This window comes from Kwoniella botswanensis, chromosome 1 (assembly GCF_036426115.1).
Source record: "Kwoniella botswanensis chromosome 1, complete sequence".
NCBI lineage: Eukaryota > Fungi > Basidiomycota > Tremellomycetes > Tremellales > Cryptococcaceae > Kwoniella > Kwoniella botswanensis.
Genome location: NC_088599.1, coordinates 4,634,588 through 4,650,004, shown reverse-complemented (window position 1 = coordinate 4,650,004; position 15,417 = coordinate 4,634,588). Strand labels below are relative to the sequence as shown.

The 15,417-nt window shown below is 47.9% G+C and overlaps 7 protein-coding genes across 7 annotated transcripts; 4 read left to right on the top strand and 3 right to left on the bottom strand.

Moving 5' to 3' along the window:
* Positions 1 to 635: 635 nt before the first annotated feature.
* On the top strand, positions 636 to 1,658 carry L199_001774 (uncharacterized protein; the record flags this gene model as incomplete). The annotated part of the gene is made up of 1 exon (XM_064887527.1): positions 636 to 1,658. One exon carries the CDS (start codon positions 636 to 638, stop codon positions 1,656 to 1,658), a length of 1,023 nt encoding a protein of 340 aa, XP_064743599.1.
* Positions 1,659 to 2,107: 449 nt separating this feature from the next.
* Positions 2,108 to 3,317, top strand: L199_001773 (uncharacterized protein; the record flags this gene model as incomplete). Its single annotated transcript, XM_064887526.1, has 8 exons — positions 2,108 to 2,133; positions 2,189 to 2,268; positions 2,320 to 2,459; positions 2,514 to 2,726; positions 2,791 to 2,870; positions 2,923 to 3,007; positions 3,070 to 3,107; positions 3,164 to 3,317. The coding sequence occupies 8 exons, from the start codon at positions 2,108 to 2,110 to the stop codon at positions 3,315 to 3,317; spliced, it is 816 nt and encodes a 271-aa protein (XP_064743598.1).
* A 76-nt stretch (positions 3,318 to 3,393) lies between these two features.
* On the bottom strand, positions 3,394 to 5,400 carry L199_001772 (uncharacterized protein; the record flags this gene model as incomplete). Its single annotated transcript, XM_064887525.1, has 5 exons — positions 3,394 to 3,962; positions 4,026 to 4,306; positions 4,357 to 4,385; positions 4,440 to 4,824; positions 4,880 to 5,400. 5 exons carry the CDS (start codon positions 5,398 to 5,400, stop codon positions 3,394 to 3,396), a joined length of 1,785 nt encoding a protein of 594 aa, XP_064743597.1.
* A 469-nt stretch (positions 5,401 to 5,869) lies between these two features.
* On the bottom strand, positions 5,870 to 8,073 carry L199_001771 (uncharacterized protein; the record flags this gene model as incomplete). The annotated part of the gene is made up of 10 exons (XM_064887524.1): positions 5,870 to 5,989; positions 6,050 to 6,273; positions 6,335 to 6,549; positions 6,605 to 6,659; positions 6,708 to 6,786; positions 6,852 to 7,133; positions 7,190 to 7,303; positions 7,370 to 7,471; positions 7,529 to 7,744; positions 7,822 to 8,073. The coding sequence occupies 10 exons, from the start codon at positions 8,071 to 8,073 to the stop codon at positions 5,870 to 5,872; spliced, it is 1,659 nt and encodes a 552-aa protein (XP_064743596.1).
* A 343-nt stretch (positions 8,074 to 8,416) lies between these two features.
* On the bottom strand, positions 8,417 to 11,139 carry L199_001770 (uncharacterized protein; the record flags this gene model as incomplete). The annotated part of the gene is made up of 8 exons (XM_064887523.1): positions 8,417 to 8,834; positions 8,888 to 9,369; positions 9,421 to 9,562; positions 9,617 to 9,813; positions 9,863 to 10,115; positions 10,185 to 10,823; positions 10,867 to 11,037; positions 11,099 to 11,139. 8 exons carry the CDS (start codon positions 11,137 to 11,139, stop codon positions 8,417 to 8,419), a joined length of 2,343 nt encoding a protein of 780 aa, XP_064743595.1.
* A 365-nt stretch (positions 11,140 to 11,504) lies between these two features.
* L199_001769 (uncharacterized protein) lies at positions 11,505 to 12,637 on the top strand (the record flags this gene model as incomplete). The annotated part of the gene is made up of 5 exons (XM_064887522.1): positions 11,505 to 11,734; positions 11,795 to 11,844; positions 11,892 to 12,282; positions 12,325 to 12,390; positions 12,445 to 12,637. 5 exons carry the CDS (start codon positions 11,505 to 11,507, stop codon positions 12,635 to 12,637), a joined length of 930 nt encoding a protein of 309 aa, XP_064743594.1.
* A 791-nt stretch (positions 12,638 to 13,428) lies between these two features.
* Positions 13,429 to 15,326, top strand: L199_001768 (uncharacterized protein; the record flags this gene model as incomplete). The annotated part of the gene is made up of 7 exons (XM_064887521.1): positions 13,429 to 13,716; positions 13,781 to 14,117; positions 14,160 to 14,314; positions 14,362 to 14,610; positions 14,665 to 14,809; positions 14,864 to 15,206; positions 15,260 to 15,326. 7 exons carry the CDS (start codon positions 13,429 to 13,431, stop codon positions 15,324 to 15,326), a joined length of 1,584 nt encoding a protein of 527 aa, XP_064743593.1.
* Positions 15,327 to 15,417: the final 91 nt, after the last annotated feature.

Genomic DNA, 15,417 nt, shown 5'->3' with positions numbered 1-15,417 from the left:
AGGAAGTGAGAAACCTTCGCTGCTCACTCCTGTCTTATATACCTACTTCACCCCATAATCCAGATCCTAGTATGAAGCCGGACGTCATGTTCTCGAATCCCGATTAAAGATCTCCCGGTTTTCAGGGAAATCGACACGGGTTATTCGGATGTGACGTCAAGATTGAATCGACTACCAAAGGTTTCTCATCGTGGACTGATGCATGAAGATCTTGATTGGTCTGTGAAGGACTGGATCGAGCCGACGTCACTGTGTGGATTTGGAGCGTGGTCCCGTTGCGAAGTGTTTCAAGTTACCTACAACTGTCGACTTGTGATTGGCAGAGGACTACGCTCGAGAGATTGCCTAGTCTAGTAGGTGATCTACCCAAGAACCATCGTAGAGCCTTCGTAAGGCCATCGTCGAAGGCTGATATGTCTTTGAGTTCTCATTTGTCTAGGATTAAATTGTAGGGTTGTAAGAATCGGACAATAGCAATGGATGCCGGGGTTATTGAGTTTACGACTACGAAATCAGTGAACCCATGTGATCAAATAATGCATGGATCCGGACGGGCCGGTTAAGCGTAATCCCCCCTTTAAGATGCACTTGTTTTCACTCATCTCATCTATATCATCTACCAAGTCCAACACACCATGTCGCACGCACCCACCATCATCGACAAGTACGAGGGTCAAGATGTGCTCGAAGTGAGACTCTCCGGAGGAGATGGAATGGAAGCTAGCATTGTGACTTTTGGAGCGTCAATCCGGTCACTTCAGGTCAATGCTCCTGAAGGCAGACGGCATGTCGTGTTGGGTTTCCCATCCTTCGACGATCAACTCGCCAACAAGAAATTGCATTTTGGCGCAGTCGCTGGGAGAGTAGCCAATCGTATCGCCCATGGAAAATTCACTCTAGATGGAAAGCCATACCAGATCGCTTTGAACGAAAACAATCGTCATGTCTGTCATGGTGGAATCAAAGGGTTTGGATTGAAGAACTGGTCAGTAAAGAAACAAACTTCCAACTCTGTAACCCTGGGCTTAGAATCGGAGGATGGAGATGAAGGGTTCCCCGGAAAATTGATCGCAGAAGTTACATACACCATCACCGATGAATCGACTCTACAAATGACTTGGTCAGCTACCACCAACCAAACCACCATTGTCAATCTCACATCTCATGCATACTACAACTTGAACGGGACTGGAGGGGAAAATACTGGAACACATTCAATCCTTTTCGAATCGGATAGCTATACCCCGGTCGACGATGGGCTCATTCCCACCGGTGAAATAGCTTCGGTTGAAGAAACACCATTCGATTTCCGACAATCACGCCCCATTGAGCTCCCAGAGTCGTTCCACTACGACCATAACTTTGTTCTTCGTGATCACACTGGTAGACTCAGAAGAGCAGTAGAATTGATATCTTCCAAGAGAGATTTGAAGATGGAGATATGGACGGACCAACCTGCTATCCAATTTTTCGATGGTAAACCACTCAACCTCGCTCAGCCGGGGCACGACAATATGAAGATCAATTCTCGATCTGGTATAGCGCTAGAACCGCAAGTACATCCAGATGCTATCAATCAACCCAACTTCCCTAACACCGTTTTAAAGCCGGGAGAAGTGTACAAGCATTATACCGAGCTGAGGTTTGGAGTGCTGTAGGATTGAAATGGTTTTCACGTAGGTGGACTGTATTGTAAGTCGATCTCCAAACACACGGACTCTTGAATATCTAGACTTGCATTTCTTTGGATCTGACGAATGGCTATAGGACAGAAGAACGGCGAATTTAAGTATAACAATGAAAGAGCATGTAAAGCTTCGAATATGTCTTCAGAATCACAATCAATCGGTTTTAGTAGATACATAAATGAAGCGCAGTTCGGGAATCTGATGAGCTATGCTAACAAGTCGCTATCATTGTCGACATTTGAAATTTGAGGATGTTGATTCCCACCTCATGCTAACATTTACCCGACTGCACGTGTCCCCGCCGGAATTGAAAATCACTCCTGCGGAATGGTATTGACGTGACTTTTTCTCTGGACTATATTTAAAGGATTATGCATTGCATTGGTTTTGCCCTTCAACATGCAAACTGCGTACATACAATGGCTCCAACTACAGCAGGTGCAGTGTGAGTACTAGTCATTCATCATTGACAGTCAAGAGAATGATAAATTCGTGAACAGGGCGATCTACAATCCCAATGGGATAGCCGCCATCATTGCTTTCCTAATCTTCGGGGGTATAGCTGCAGGTCTATGGACAAGTGAGTGGGGACCATATTGGCATGATGCCCTGGGAGTAACGCTTTGTAAAGGATATTTCCGCTTTGGCAAACCACGTCCCAAATTCGCCTTACAAACGATCTTGGGCGCAACCTTCATGGCATTGGGTTTTCTATGTCGATTTACTAGACGTAACCATATCAACGCCTGGTCCTGGCTGTTTGAAACGCTTGTGAGTAAAAACCTAAGATATCTCACATAGCCAAGTCACTAATGTGAACCACAGTTCATTCTCATATCCCCATGTGCTTTTCTAGCGCAGATGTACGGGCTGGTACCTCGGCTGGCGACATATCTGTACGCAGATCGGCACCTCGTTATCCAAGGCCGCTTCATCGTCATCCTTTTCGTTCTAGTAGATATCACCTTGGTCATAGCTCAGCTGGCTGGTACAGCTTTGACCATTACCTTTGGGAAGTTGGTGTCGATCGGAGTGACAGTGAGCGACTCGTTGGCTCGTGGTAATGATGTATTGGAAGCCGCTTACGATTTCAATGGATCAGTTAACCACAGCAGCACTTTGGGTACAGCTGGGGTTTCTCGCTCTATATCTCTTCTTAAGCGGGATATTTCATCATAGGTTGTTAGTGCGGTAACCCGTGGAGGAGCATAGCAGCGCTGACAGCTCAAGGTAGGAAACGGGACGATCCTTCATGGAGGTCAGATCGAGATGCGAACAGGATAATCTGGTTGATCATCATCTCATGTGTCTGTTTGCTTGTGAGTGATCCTCATCATGGCCAGTCCACCTCCGCTGTGTTATGCCTAACTACTTTCGACAGATTCGATCCATATACAGAGTAGCGGAATATACCTCCGGGTGAGTGTAGCCATGCGCTTGGTCGGTTGATCCTTCTGCTGATTCCCAATTCGCAGTGCAAGTAGCAAGCTTGCTCAGAGCGAACCCACGTTTTACCTTCTCGATTCAATCCCAATACTTGTTCTAGTATCGCTTTTCCTGGTTATCTGGCCTCCGATCTGCTTGGACAGTCCAAAGACCGCTCAATCCGATGTTTTTCAGATGAGATGATTATTGGAAGTTGCATTCCAGCACTTCCATATACCATAAAGACCTTATATAGACGCATGAACAATTGGAAGATCTGTTATGTCGAAGCATTTTCATCAAAATTCACTCCCCAGTAGCCATCTGGGAAGAGATCCGCACCAGAACCAGGATCGAGCGGGGCTAGCCAGTCGAACATGGACCACCATTCTGTGTCGTACGAGAATTTAGCCGGTGTATCAGGCTCCTCAGCCTGACCATAACTCCTCCAACCAGGATCCGTTCGCATCTTCGCTATCCCTTGTAAGATATTCGAAGCGGTTGGATGTGATTCCATGAGGCATCTTCGATAGTCATCCAGCAAGTCCAGATCAAATGATACGTCCGATTCGTGAAGCTGTTTGATCGACTCAAGAGTAGCATAAGGTAAGAATGACATCGTGAAGTTCCAAGAAGGAAGCTTTGCCAATGGGACGTTGCGTTCTAGAACATGTCGCATATGGTCAATATTCGCACGCACGTATTCCTTGCCTAGTCTGGAGATTATAGGCGATCGTCTTCCATGTCCCAAAGGCGTAGGTAGTGCAGGTCCAGCTTCGGTGGATGTCCTCATGTAGATAGTCATTTCCATTTGCAGAGAGAGAACGATCAGGTAGTCGGTCGAAGGTACTAGCAATGGCTGCTAGTAAGCCATCATCGCAAATCTTTTGATGGTACTGATAACAAACTTACAAGATGTCTCTTGAAGTCTATCCCGCCATATACGTAGTGATACTTTGAGCTCGTCCGCAGCGTTGATTATGGAGGTGGTATATCGATCCTCGTATGAGGCAGCCGTGCGGAGTGAACGGACTGAAGCGGACAGCGGACGAAACAGTTCGAGCAGGCTGGCTTCCAACGCGAGGTGATGGAGAGGTGTCTTAAGAGATTGAGCAAGGTCTAGGGGTAGGACAGTATGCAACGGAGGGGTGTGTAATCGTGTGGAGCATGATGGAGAAGTGAAGAAGGAGTAGCTGCGCTCAATTCTCAGTGGAAAGACCCGGTGACAGCAAATCGAACTTACATTGCGGCCCGGTGTATCGAGCTGTACCACTGGATATAACAGACTCAGGAGGTGATGACAATGTTACAGCAGTGATCACTCACAAGGACGACATCCCATAGCAAAGGGTCCATCCAATTCTTATACAGATCAGAGCGATCTTGCTGCCGAAAGATCTCCACCCTCTCATCTAAACCAAGAGATAAAGCCATATCTAGTAATCTAATACAGACGCCGTAAGGATCGCATGCTCGGTTAAAATGAGCAGTGACAGGGACTGCATACGATAATATGAGTAGAGCGCAGAGGAGATCTCGACTAGGACGGAGGAATGATAGCAATGCCAAATTGCGATGGAGCATCGATTCTATCCGGTTGACGATTTCGAATGGTGGGTTCAGACGCACGATAGCACATCGCAGAAGAGGGTGTTGAGAAGCCGTGAGAGAAGGTCGTAGTGGGAACGCATGAGGTGGGATAGACGAGCAACTGGTAAGGCGGGCGTCAAACGTTTGCGTACAGGTCTACAAAGTGCATGACTCACTCGTCCTGCCGATTCTTCATATCCACCTCAGATATTAGACCCACACTGACAGGGTCCACCAATGTATACTCTCGTAGCTGTCCTAGTCCTCCCATGATCTGCCAAGCGGCTCCAGACCAATTCTCATCCTGAACTGCTTGATGTACAGTGGGCTTATCTACGTCAATACCGGGGCGCGATGGGCAGGATCGTTCATGGAGTAGTTGAGATACCATACGTTCAATCCTCGCAGCACGCTGATCTACTTGCAGCAGTGTTGGCTGGACTTGCTCAGGAGAGGTCACACCGACATCTGATGAGACCACATCATCTCCTTGACCCGTCGAGATTGTGCTTCTCAGAGAACAACGAGTGCCCAACACCCGACATCGGTGACATCCATCCTGATTTATCAATTCACATCTTGACCGTCTTAAGCGACATGCATCGCACGCGGAGCTGGCTTTTGTCCTCTTGGTCTGGCGGGTATGAGCGGTGTCTTGTGTTGAAGAGAGATGATCTGATTTCCTGCGAGGAGGCATTGAGAATATGCCTGCGTCAAAAGAAGGGATGGCAGCAGTGGATGAAAAGTTGATCCAGTCTAATGCACGTCGGCTGAAGAAAAAAACCTTACCCGCCGACTACGAGCAGTACTAGTGTTGACACACATCAGATCTACTTTCGTCATTCTGGTTGTCTCGATGTTATCTTGGCTGCTGTCTATATAACTCATTCCAATAGTTCCGATGTCTCCTTGAAATGTTTCCGATGCATCATCTATACGTTAGGTGCTCCTGTGGTGGGCATTGCGTCGTTGGACGATTGAGGAGACAGAATGGCTCCAATATATATCGTAGCATTACCACATACAATGCATGCCTCCATACCATCTGACGATGGAACAGAAATGGCTAACTTCTTGCTGTATGGAGTCAAGATCCACACTTTTCACCCCATGCTGGTGGCAACCTTTCCGTGGTCCTCAAACTGCTTATCGGATTGTACAACTGCTTAAGCAGAGTGCACCTTGAGACCAGCTTCTTCGATTCTTGTAATATGTTTCTTCATATTCCTTGGTGGTATTCCAGCTTCGTACATCTCGTCAAGTTCGTTGAAGGTTCGCCCTTTGGTCTGCAAAGGGAATTAGGTGAGCAGCACCCCTCCATGTACCTCACCAGCGCAACCACTCACTTCGGGTACAAGGAAGTAACAAAGCACCGTTCCGACCGCAGACAGGATAGCAAACATGAACAGCGTTTTCAGTCCCCAGCCTCTGGCACCTGCTCCATCGGTACCAAGCATCAGGGGAACGGTGGTATTGTACAGCGTTCCTGCGATGGCATTAGTTGCAGCAATGAATGAAGAGGTTTTTGCACGAAGTCGAGGGGTTGAAATCTCCCCAGCGAGAAGCCAGCCTAGTGTGTTGCGTCAATTATTACTGCTAAGTGAAAATGAACAGGAGAGAAATGCACTCACCGGTACCAGCGAAACAGAGCGCATATACTACCACCCAGATGCATATCACAGCGAGACTTGCGCTTTGCGACGAGGTGGTCTGTTCGATCACACCCATTACTCCGATTACAACACACAGTACAGCTGACGCTGCACCTCCACAGAGTATGAGAGTCCGTCGACCAGCCCTCTCGACGAGGTAGAAAGAGACGATGTTGGCTCCAATAAGAATGCAGCTGGGACAGAGTCAGCTCGGCAGGTAGTATAGGCAGATGCCACGACACCACTCACAATACGATGACATTGGCTTGGAAGGGTTGAGGAATACCCGCTTGTTGGAAGAAGTCTACATTGGATGTTAGGGCAATTCAGCGATATGCACAAAGTCACATACAGGTGGTGTAGTTGAATACGACGGAACTTCCGACCCAATTCTGCATGCCGAGAGCACAGACACCGGCGAATGTTCGTTTCTGCGAATTTGTCAGATTTGTCAGGTGAGAGGATGCCCGAGACCCAGCAGTAGATTGGAACTCACAAGATTGGGTCCCATCAAGATATCTTTCCACGAAGTCTGCTTGTTCGTATGCCTGGCCTCTTTCTCCCTCTCGATTTCCATCACCATCACAGCATATTCTCGATCGGCGTCGTATCCAGAGATTCCTTTATAGATCCTGCCTAAAGATTTCTTCGTGAGGTCTTCTCGTCCTTGCCGAGCATAATGCCATGGGGATTCGGGGAGAAGTAATGACATGATGATCCAGGGACTTAGGACCACCCATTCGGAGTACACTGCTTTGAGATAGCCTTCAGGATCGGTCTATGAGTGACGAGATATTAGAATTGCTCTGTGATGGGGGCATACCAATGACTCACGGTGTCTACTATCTGAAGGGCGATGGCAATGGACAGCTGACCCACGGCATAAGCAGCACCATACGTAGAGAGTAGGTAACCACGGATCTGTGCTGGAGCGATTTCGTTCATATACTAGGTATCTCAGGTCAGTGAAAGCTCTCACAGATATGACAATCCAAAGCATTAACGCTCACTAACAGAAAGTATAGTTCCCTGGGCCAGACCCCCTCCGAGACCTGTAAATAGCTTTGCCGCAAGCCAGTGTTTCCAGTTTTTGGCCACCATTTCGACGATGACACCCTGTGTGAGTAAGTCCATGTCAGCTCGACACCATAGATTGACGATCGATGCACATACCAGACCATAGCCCAAGGTGAGCGCGTGCATACCAGTCTTCCTGCCAAATCTATCTGAGATGACTCCCCCCAGCAGGCATCCAGTGAATTGAGCGACATAGGCGATACCGCTCCACACAGAGATGTGCTGAGCGTCTAGAGCGACACCACCTGCACCATCGGAAATAGTACCGAACTGTTTGATGAACCCTAGATTGGCAAGAAGGCCTCCAGGAAGCTATCGGATCGATTAGTGTATTACCTTAAGAATTGATGAGATGAACGAGGAAGCCAGTGAGAGATCGGCGCACTCACCGAGTCCTGATACCCATTCATTACCACACTAAATGCGCACATGTAGCAGTATAAGGTTGGTCGCCAGAATATCTTGAGGGCTTGCATCCGTGACATACCAACGAACGTTGATTCTTCGTGTTCGATGACGTTGATTCTGTCTGTCATTCCATCTTGTGGTTGATCGTTGACTAAAACATTAATTCCATCGTCTTTGGTGACATCGCCTTCAAAGTCGACCTCTGGCGGAGCGATCGCTACTTGATCATGCATCATGGGCGAGCTTCGCTTGTTGATTGTGGAAAGGAGTGTAAGGATGGGCCGTACATGATTACGAGCTAGCCCTGATCAAGCTTGAACTATATATCTCTGGCAGATGTAAAACGAAGATAGCAGAAGATAGAGAAAGATCCAATAGTCTGGTAGTGATTACTACTTTTCAATCTACGCTCTAATCCCCGAAGTTTATTCTCCGTTTGTTTGTGCTAAACATCGGGGCTCAGATTCGGCTTTCAGCTATTGGGTAGATTAGTATGGCATTTGCTATTAACTTCATGCATCAAGGAGATATACATCATGACTATGTAGGAGGTATATCTAGGGATCGCTGATACCGCTAATTTCCCAATGCCGAGCTGACATACTCCATGTATCCGCCCATAGCTGTATCCATCTCGAAAGTAGGGTTGCCAAATGAGTGATCTTGGTCGGCTGATCCATCAGTTCTGAAAATTGCGTCGACACTAAGGGATCCACCGGCGATAGATCCTAAATTACTGTGTAAGAAAGCGGAAGTGGGAAAGTAAGGCAAGTCGATTCTGGCTGTACCGAAAATTTGCTCGACATCTGCCCAAGCGAACGTCGCCGGTTCTGTCGCTGCACTGAAGACGGCTGGTTGGGATGTTGAGGGTGCTTCTTCGGTACTTGGCGGAATGGCGGAGGCAAGAGACACGTCAAATGAACTCCCTGTCAAGTCCGATACCTCACCAGCGTTGGATATATGAGATCCCGTTCTTCTGGCTATAGAGCTTAAGCTGTAGCCAGTCCCATCAGCTCAGATATTGCTCGAGAGATGGCAGCAACGTACCACAACATATTGATAAGTTGAAACCCGTTATGCTTCTCGTAAGTCATTAGATCCTGATTGGGATCTCCTGCCAGCCTAAGAGCAACCCTCAATATGAGATCTCTGCTCCTGGCATCTGGCTCCGTCAGTTGTAGGACGATCGTAGACGCGAAGACAAGCGCTGAGGTCCTTCCAATCATGTGCAATGCTCTTTCATGGCACAACGCCCCTTCAAGCATCTGTATGGCTAGTCTCAACAGTTCTTGACGTGTCTCCGAAGTCCATTTGTCAGGTGAGGATTGAGCTCTGGAGATGCGTAAAAGCCCGACCAGCCGTGAGCGGAGGGAGATATAGCGATAATGCCATCTCTTGAGTGAGTCGGAATGTGGCGATAACCAACGATCTTCCCAAGCATTCAGAAATGTGGATATCCAGCTTTTCTCAGCTTCGAATCCTATCGCAGAGTGTGGAGAGAGACGAGAGAGCCTCTCCTTCGAGTCAACCTGACGCGTTTGTCAGTAAGACTTGGCCTGTTCAACTCAAGATTCACTCACCTCGAACAGATACAAGGCGTGATCTGCGGCAAGAATAGCCTCAGAATCAAAAGGTCCGCATCGCCTCAGCCTATCCACCTCGACAGCCGATAACTCAGATATGTCAGGAGAGACCGCTTTTCTATCAGTGATAGCTTCCCATCTAGAGAGTAATGAGCAAATAGTTCTCAGCGAAAAAGCTGTTTACATCACACACCTGCTTTCAAACAGTATCAGAGATACCCTCAGCCTGAAATCGTTTCTTGCCAATAGATCACGCTCCAGTTCGTCGGCTGATCTCGATCCCGCATGCTGAAGACCGATCGAGGAGGTCAGACGACTAGCCCATCCCATTCTTGCCCAACGCTGGTCATCAACCAGTCGATTCTTGCGCAGGCCCCACTCGATGAAGAGCTAAATTGCAATTAGCTCAATGTACATCCTATCTGTGATGGACACTGACCATTTCTGCTTGCACTATCTCCGTCGATTTCGCCGCCGCTGCACATAATACAGACTGCAATTTCTCCGCATGTGCATGTAGCTGATTTGCGGTCTGACAACGCTTGGCTGATGAGTTGGGCAGGGTGGCCAAGGCAATAGCGCCGACCATGAGGATGACCGTGAAGAGGTATGCAGAGCGAGATTTGACATAGCTCGGAGTGTGGAGGGATGTATCGAGTATGGGCATTTGCAGATGACAATATCGGAAATAGCTGAATTAGGGATACGATGTTACCTTGCTCTGCTGTGCGAAGATTAAACACCATGCAACCACCACTTACCTATCGAACAGCTCCAGTACCTCCTCTTCCACAATAAGGCCCTTCTGCACAGGATCTAATCCCTCACTAACATCTCGTTTAGTTCCATATAAACCATGCTGGAAGAATGTCTGCTGATCGTGTAATGCTTTGAACAACTCCTTGTTCCCCCACTGATCCAACAATCTCAAGTCCTCACTTGGTAATACCGATCGCGAAGGAGGAAAACCTAATGGTGCTGAAACAGTCTGAGAGTCCCACCCTTGTCGAGCACATTCCGCTAACCAAAGCAAAGGATTTTGAAGATCCCCTTCAATAGCACTAGGGCTAGAGATGTGCGTAGGCAGGGTTATCTGATTTGAGCGAGACGTCGGGAATGACTCTTTTAGCTGATCGAGGGCGGGACGGCGGGATGAAGAGGCGATGTTAGATGAGGGATGAGATTCTTGCGGAAGTGGGATTGGTGCTGTCGATGGACTGATATTGTGAGTACGAGTCCAGATCAGATTCATAGGGCTTAGTGAGCGATCGTTATTCCCTCTATCACCGTCTATGCCTAAATTGTTTGCTGTAGGGTTTTTTTCTGTGGACTTCCTACGCTGCGGCATTGAGTCCCCGAGATTGTGTCTCATGCCTTGCAGCCTCTCAAGGGTCTTTCGACTTGTAGCATATCAGTATATGCACTGTAATCCTGGAGACTCACTTCTTGCTGCCCTTTGTACGACCCCTCCTCGTTGGCACACGATTGCAACCTAAACCTGCTTCCTTACATCTGACACATATCGATTCGACTTCAGATACTCTGCAACGAACTTTGGCCTGGAGCACTTCAGCGAGGTACTCAGAGAGATCGAGAGTACTCACTATCCGGCAGCTGGACTCCGCTCAGGACCTCAGCATAAAGTTGCATACAAGAAGCAGGTACAATGACTCACGCTTGACAAGCCCTTGACAGTCTTACACCAGGAATTTCCATGGTGTCGGGTTCTCAAAGAGTAAGTCTGTCGAGTGCTGATTGGGTGTCTAGATGCAAGAGCAACGTACTGCTATCCTTCGCATCATATTTTCTGTACAAATTAGAGAGCGAGCGATAGTAGATCGGATTTTTGATAGATGTCATGCAGGATCCGTTTTCATTCTGGATGGCCGCTTTCCAGATGGGTGGAGGGTCATCTTCCTCCAAACATTTGGCCTTTATGGGTCTATTCGCCGAGCCACCTCAAACTGAAGACCAAGCCATAGATCGTCAAATTCATCGTCATCAACTTTGTGCATAAGAAAGGCGAATCCAAGCAACATGTCCAGTTCATCATGTATCGATCAAGCTCGCGAACTACCAACATGCCAATCAAGACCGATTATCCCGCAGTGATCAAATTATCTGACGTAGAGCGTACAACTGGTCATTTATCTCCCTCGAATCTATACCATGCTGTCACTGCATTCCACAACGACGGTGTGATCGTGCTGGACAATGCTATTCCAATAGACATCATAGACAAACTCAACGAAAGAATGATGGTGGATACAGATCGTATCATGTCTGGAACAGTCAAAGGGGTTCACTGGAAGTGAGTCATTGTTTATGCAGGGGTAAATAACTCGATGGCTGATCCATCCCTTATGTAAAGCCAAGGCATCGAATGCGGTAACATATCTCAGGTTCCTCCGCTTGTCAAAGGTGAGTCAGATCCCACGATTAACCAAACTGATAACGCATTATTCCAGATTACCTCTTCCCCGAGATATATGCCAATAAGCCCGCTTCCGCCGTGCTCACTCAGCTACTCGGGCCAAGACCAGAACTTCACTATGTTCGATCCAACACCCTAATTGGTCATGCTCCTGAACGACAAGACGTACACCGAGATATCAAAGGTCGACATATTCCCGCCTCCACCGTTATCGCAATGAATGTCTGCCTTATCGACGCGCATGCCCAGAACGGGTCGACGGAGATATGGCTCGGTAGTCATAGGGAGCAGACTCTGGACGATTACGTGGCCATCACATCAGGCGATGTCAAGAAGACCTCTTTGGAGAGAAGAAGGCAGGTCAGACCACCAGTCCAGCCTACTTTGCCAAAGGGAAGCTTGGTGCTACGGGATCTGCGATTATGGTGAGCGGGCTTGCGGACAAATCTTTCGCTGATATGTATTAGGCATGCGGGCATGCATAACGAAACCGATGAAGTAAGAGTGATGCTTGCGCTTGTCTATACTGCTGGGTACGTCAAGTCATTTTCACCGGATGAGCAGGTGTACTGAAACAATCTATTTAGGTGGTACAAAAACCCCCTGCTCCCTCCTTGGCCTAAGTCTATCCAGACGGAAGTTGAAGCCCTTGGTGCGATCAACGATACATGGGTAGGGGGTACATTTTATGAGGACGAGGATGGTAAGAAGGAATATCTAGCTATTGAGTTTGACGGGAATTTCGGCACCAGCTTTGAGGATTTGATGGCTATGGCTTAACAAAATGAGAGGCAGACCTCAGTGAGCGTAGGCTTATCCTTCTAACAAACAATCGTGTACGCCCAATGCAGGATGTATGTCAGCTGAGACGCAAGTAACCCCATTTGCCAGTCTGCATGTGTATCGGAATCACCAGCCTTCGTTTGAGTTGTGATGACTGCGTGGTAAGTTGACAATCGCCAATCCCCAGATTCGTTAAGATCACTCTCGTGAGTACTTGAACTCTCGAGCTGTGCTGATGGCATCACATGATAACTTTCTCTCTGGAAAATCGTGCTGTCAAAGTAAATGACAATGTAATCCTAGTCTCTGCATACGTCCTCAGAGGCGGAAGGTGCCGTTGTCTCATCTTCTAGCGAGTACACTCACTCCATCTCCAGACTGGGACATTATGACTGTCAACTGGTGCTTGTGCTTTCTTTGTTGTAACAGTAAATAGTTTACTCGTATGGCTTCATTTCACCCGCCGAGATCTACCTCTACACTTGCACTCCGGTTCAACCGGGTCTCTTGACTGGTCTTATCTAAGGAACCACTAGCCGCGGTGAAAACCTTGTGATCGACAGGCTATTTATAGACCCCATTGACTTACAATCTTTGCCCCACACTGGACGACCCATATGGTTCCAGTTCGCTTATCGAAAATTCTTTCAGATGACTTGCTAGCTTATCGATGTCTCCTCCATCTTATATCTACATGAAGATGAAAGTTGAGGATCACGCTTCTGTCTTGTGTAACAGTCTGGTTCAGTACGAGGCCTTGACACCAGCTCACGGGCGGCTTCACCGACATGTCCAATAACATCGAGTGGGAGAACAAGGATTACTATGGGGGTGCATCAGCTGCGAACGAGGTCAATTACATTGCGCAACGCTCAGATGTAGAGGTGGCATTAGGGGAAGAGGAACTTGCTCATAGAAATCCAATATTCCGCAAGTTAGGGGGCCTGTTCAATAGAGGTGTAGAAGCAAGAGGTATAGAAAGAGTTCCAGAGGACGAGAGAGATGGCAAGCACACTATCGGACTGTTGCTTCTATGGTGGAGTGTCAATATGGTGGTATCGACTCTGCCCATAGGTGTAAGTGGTGCCTCCCTATCGAGACCGCTCTGCAGATGATACCATTGCTGAATAGTCCTTATAGCTCCTCGCTCAAGCATACTACACTCTGACCTTCCATTCCGCCGTTGCTGCAATCGTCACTTTCACTGCTCTGGGTGCCGCCTTTACCGCTTTTATTGCAACACTCGGACCTAAAACTGGGCTAAGAACAATGGTCATCACGCGATATTCAGTGGGATATGTCGGAGCAACCATCTTCTCATTCCTTAACATCCTCACTCAGCTCGGTTTCAGCGTCACGGCGATCATCTTGGGCGGGCAAACTTTGACCAATGTATCGAATGACAAATTACCTCTCGAAGCGTCTATAGTGATCGTGGGTTTCTTAGCATTGGTACTTTGCTTCGTGGGATACGAAGGTAGGTGATCAGAGTATATTTCGCACGCTGACAAGGCCACAGCAATGCATTACTGGGAGAGATATGCCTGGATTGTCCTTTTCATCTTTTATTGCTGTATGTGGGGGTTAGCTGGTCATAAAGGATTCGATATGGGAGCGCAGCAGGCGGAGCAAGATGTAGGAAAGTCATACGCAGGTGATTTTCTGTCGTTTGGGGTGAGTCTGCCTTCCAATTGCATACTTCAAAACTGACATAATCCCAGGGTATCGTGTTTTCTTCTGCCTCTGGGTGGGCACCTGTCGCAGCGGACTTTAATTGTAGATTGCCTTCTACAATTCGACCTTGGAAGGTCTTCCTTCTCACCTGGTTCGGACTCATGGTCCCATTGTTATTTGTAGAGATTCTGAGTGCCGCATTAATGACGGTACCGGATTATACTGCAGCGTTTGAGACCGGAGATGCTGGTGGAGTTCTCGCTGCTGTTTTCGAGCCTTGGGGAGGAGGCGGAAAGGTGAGTTCGCCCGAAGGTTTTCTGTGATTCTTCTGACTGCTGACCCACCTTCAGTTTATCCTCGTCATCTTCGCTTTCAGCATTATCTCCAATTGTATCCCCAACACTTACTCCGCCGCCTTATCCTGTCAATGTCTGTTGCCCGCTTTTCAGAAGATCCCAAGAGCATTGTGGACCATCCTCGTCTTCGTCATCTACAGTGAGTGTGCAGTTAGATCAGTAAAGAACCTTGCTCACGGTTTCCATCTCCCAGCTGTCGCTGCTGTTGCTGGACGCGAACACTTCTCAGAGATTCTCTCCAACTTTCTCGCTATACTCGGTTACTGGGTGGCATTTTTCGTTGTCGTGGTCTTCGAGGAGCACTACATCTTCCGGTACTTCTTCCACAAGCAAGGCATTGATTCCTCTGGTCCAGCGAGAGGGTACGACTTGACAGTGTACGATAATTGGAGAAGATTACCCATTGGTGCGGCTGGCATCTTTGCGTGTTGCTGTGGTGCAGGCGCTGCGGTTGTAGGAATGGCCCAGGTGTGGTACATCGGTCCTTTAGGTGCGGTATTTGGAGAATTCGGTGGGGATTTAGGCTTCGAGATGAGGTGAGTAAACAATCTTTTCGTTATGTTCAGCATGGCTGATTTTGGGTTTGAAGTGCTGGTGTTACTGCTATTGTGTATCCTCCATTGCGGTATCTAGAATACCGTTTGATCGGGAGATAGCACATCTGCCAAATTGCTTTGCCTATGCAGGTAGATCCTCGTCTCTATCATCTGTACATCTTGCATTTTCGTAACCTACAAGCGGACCCCC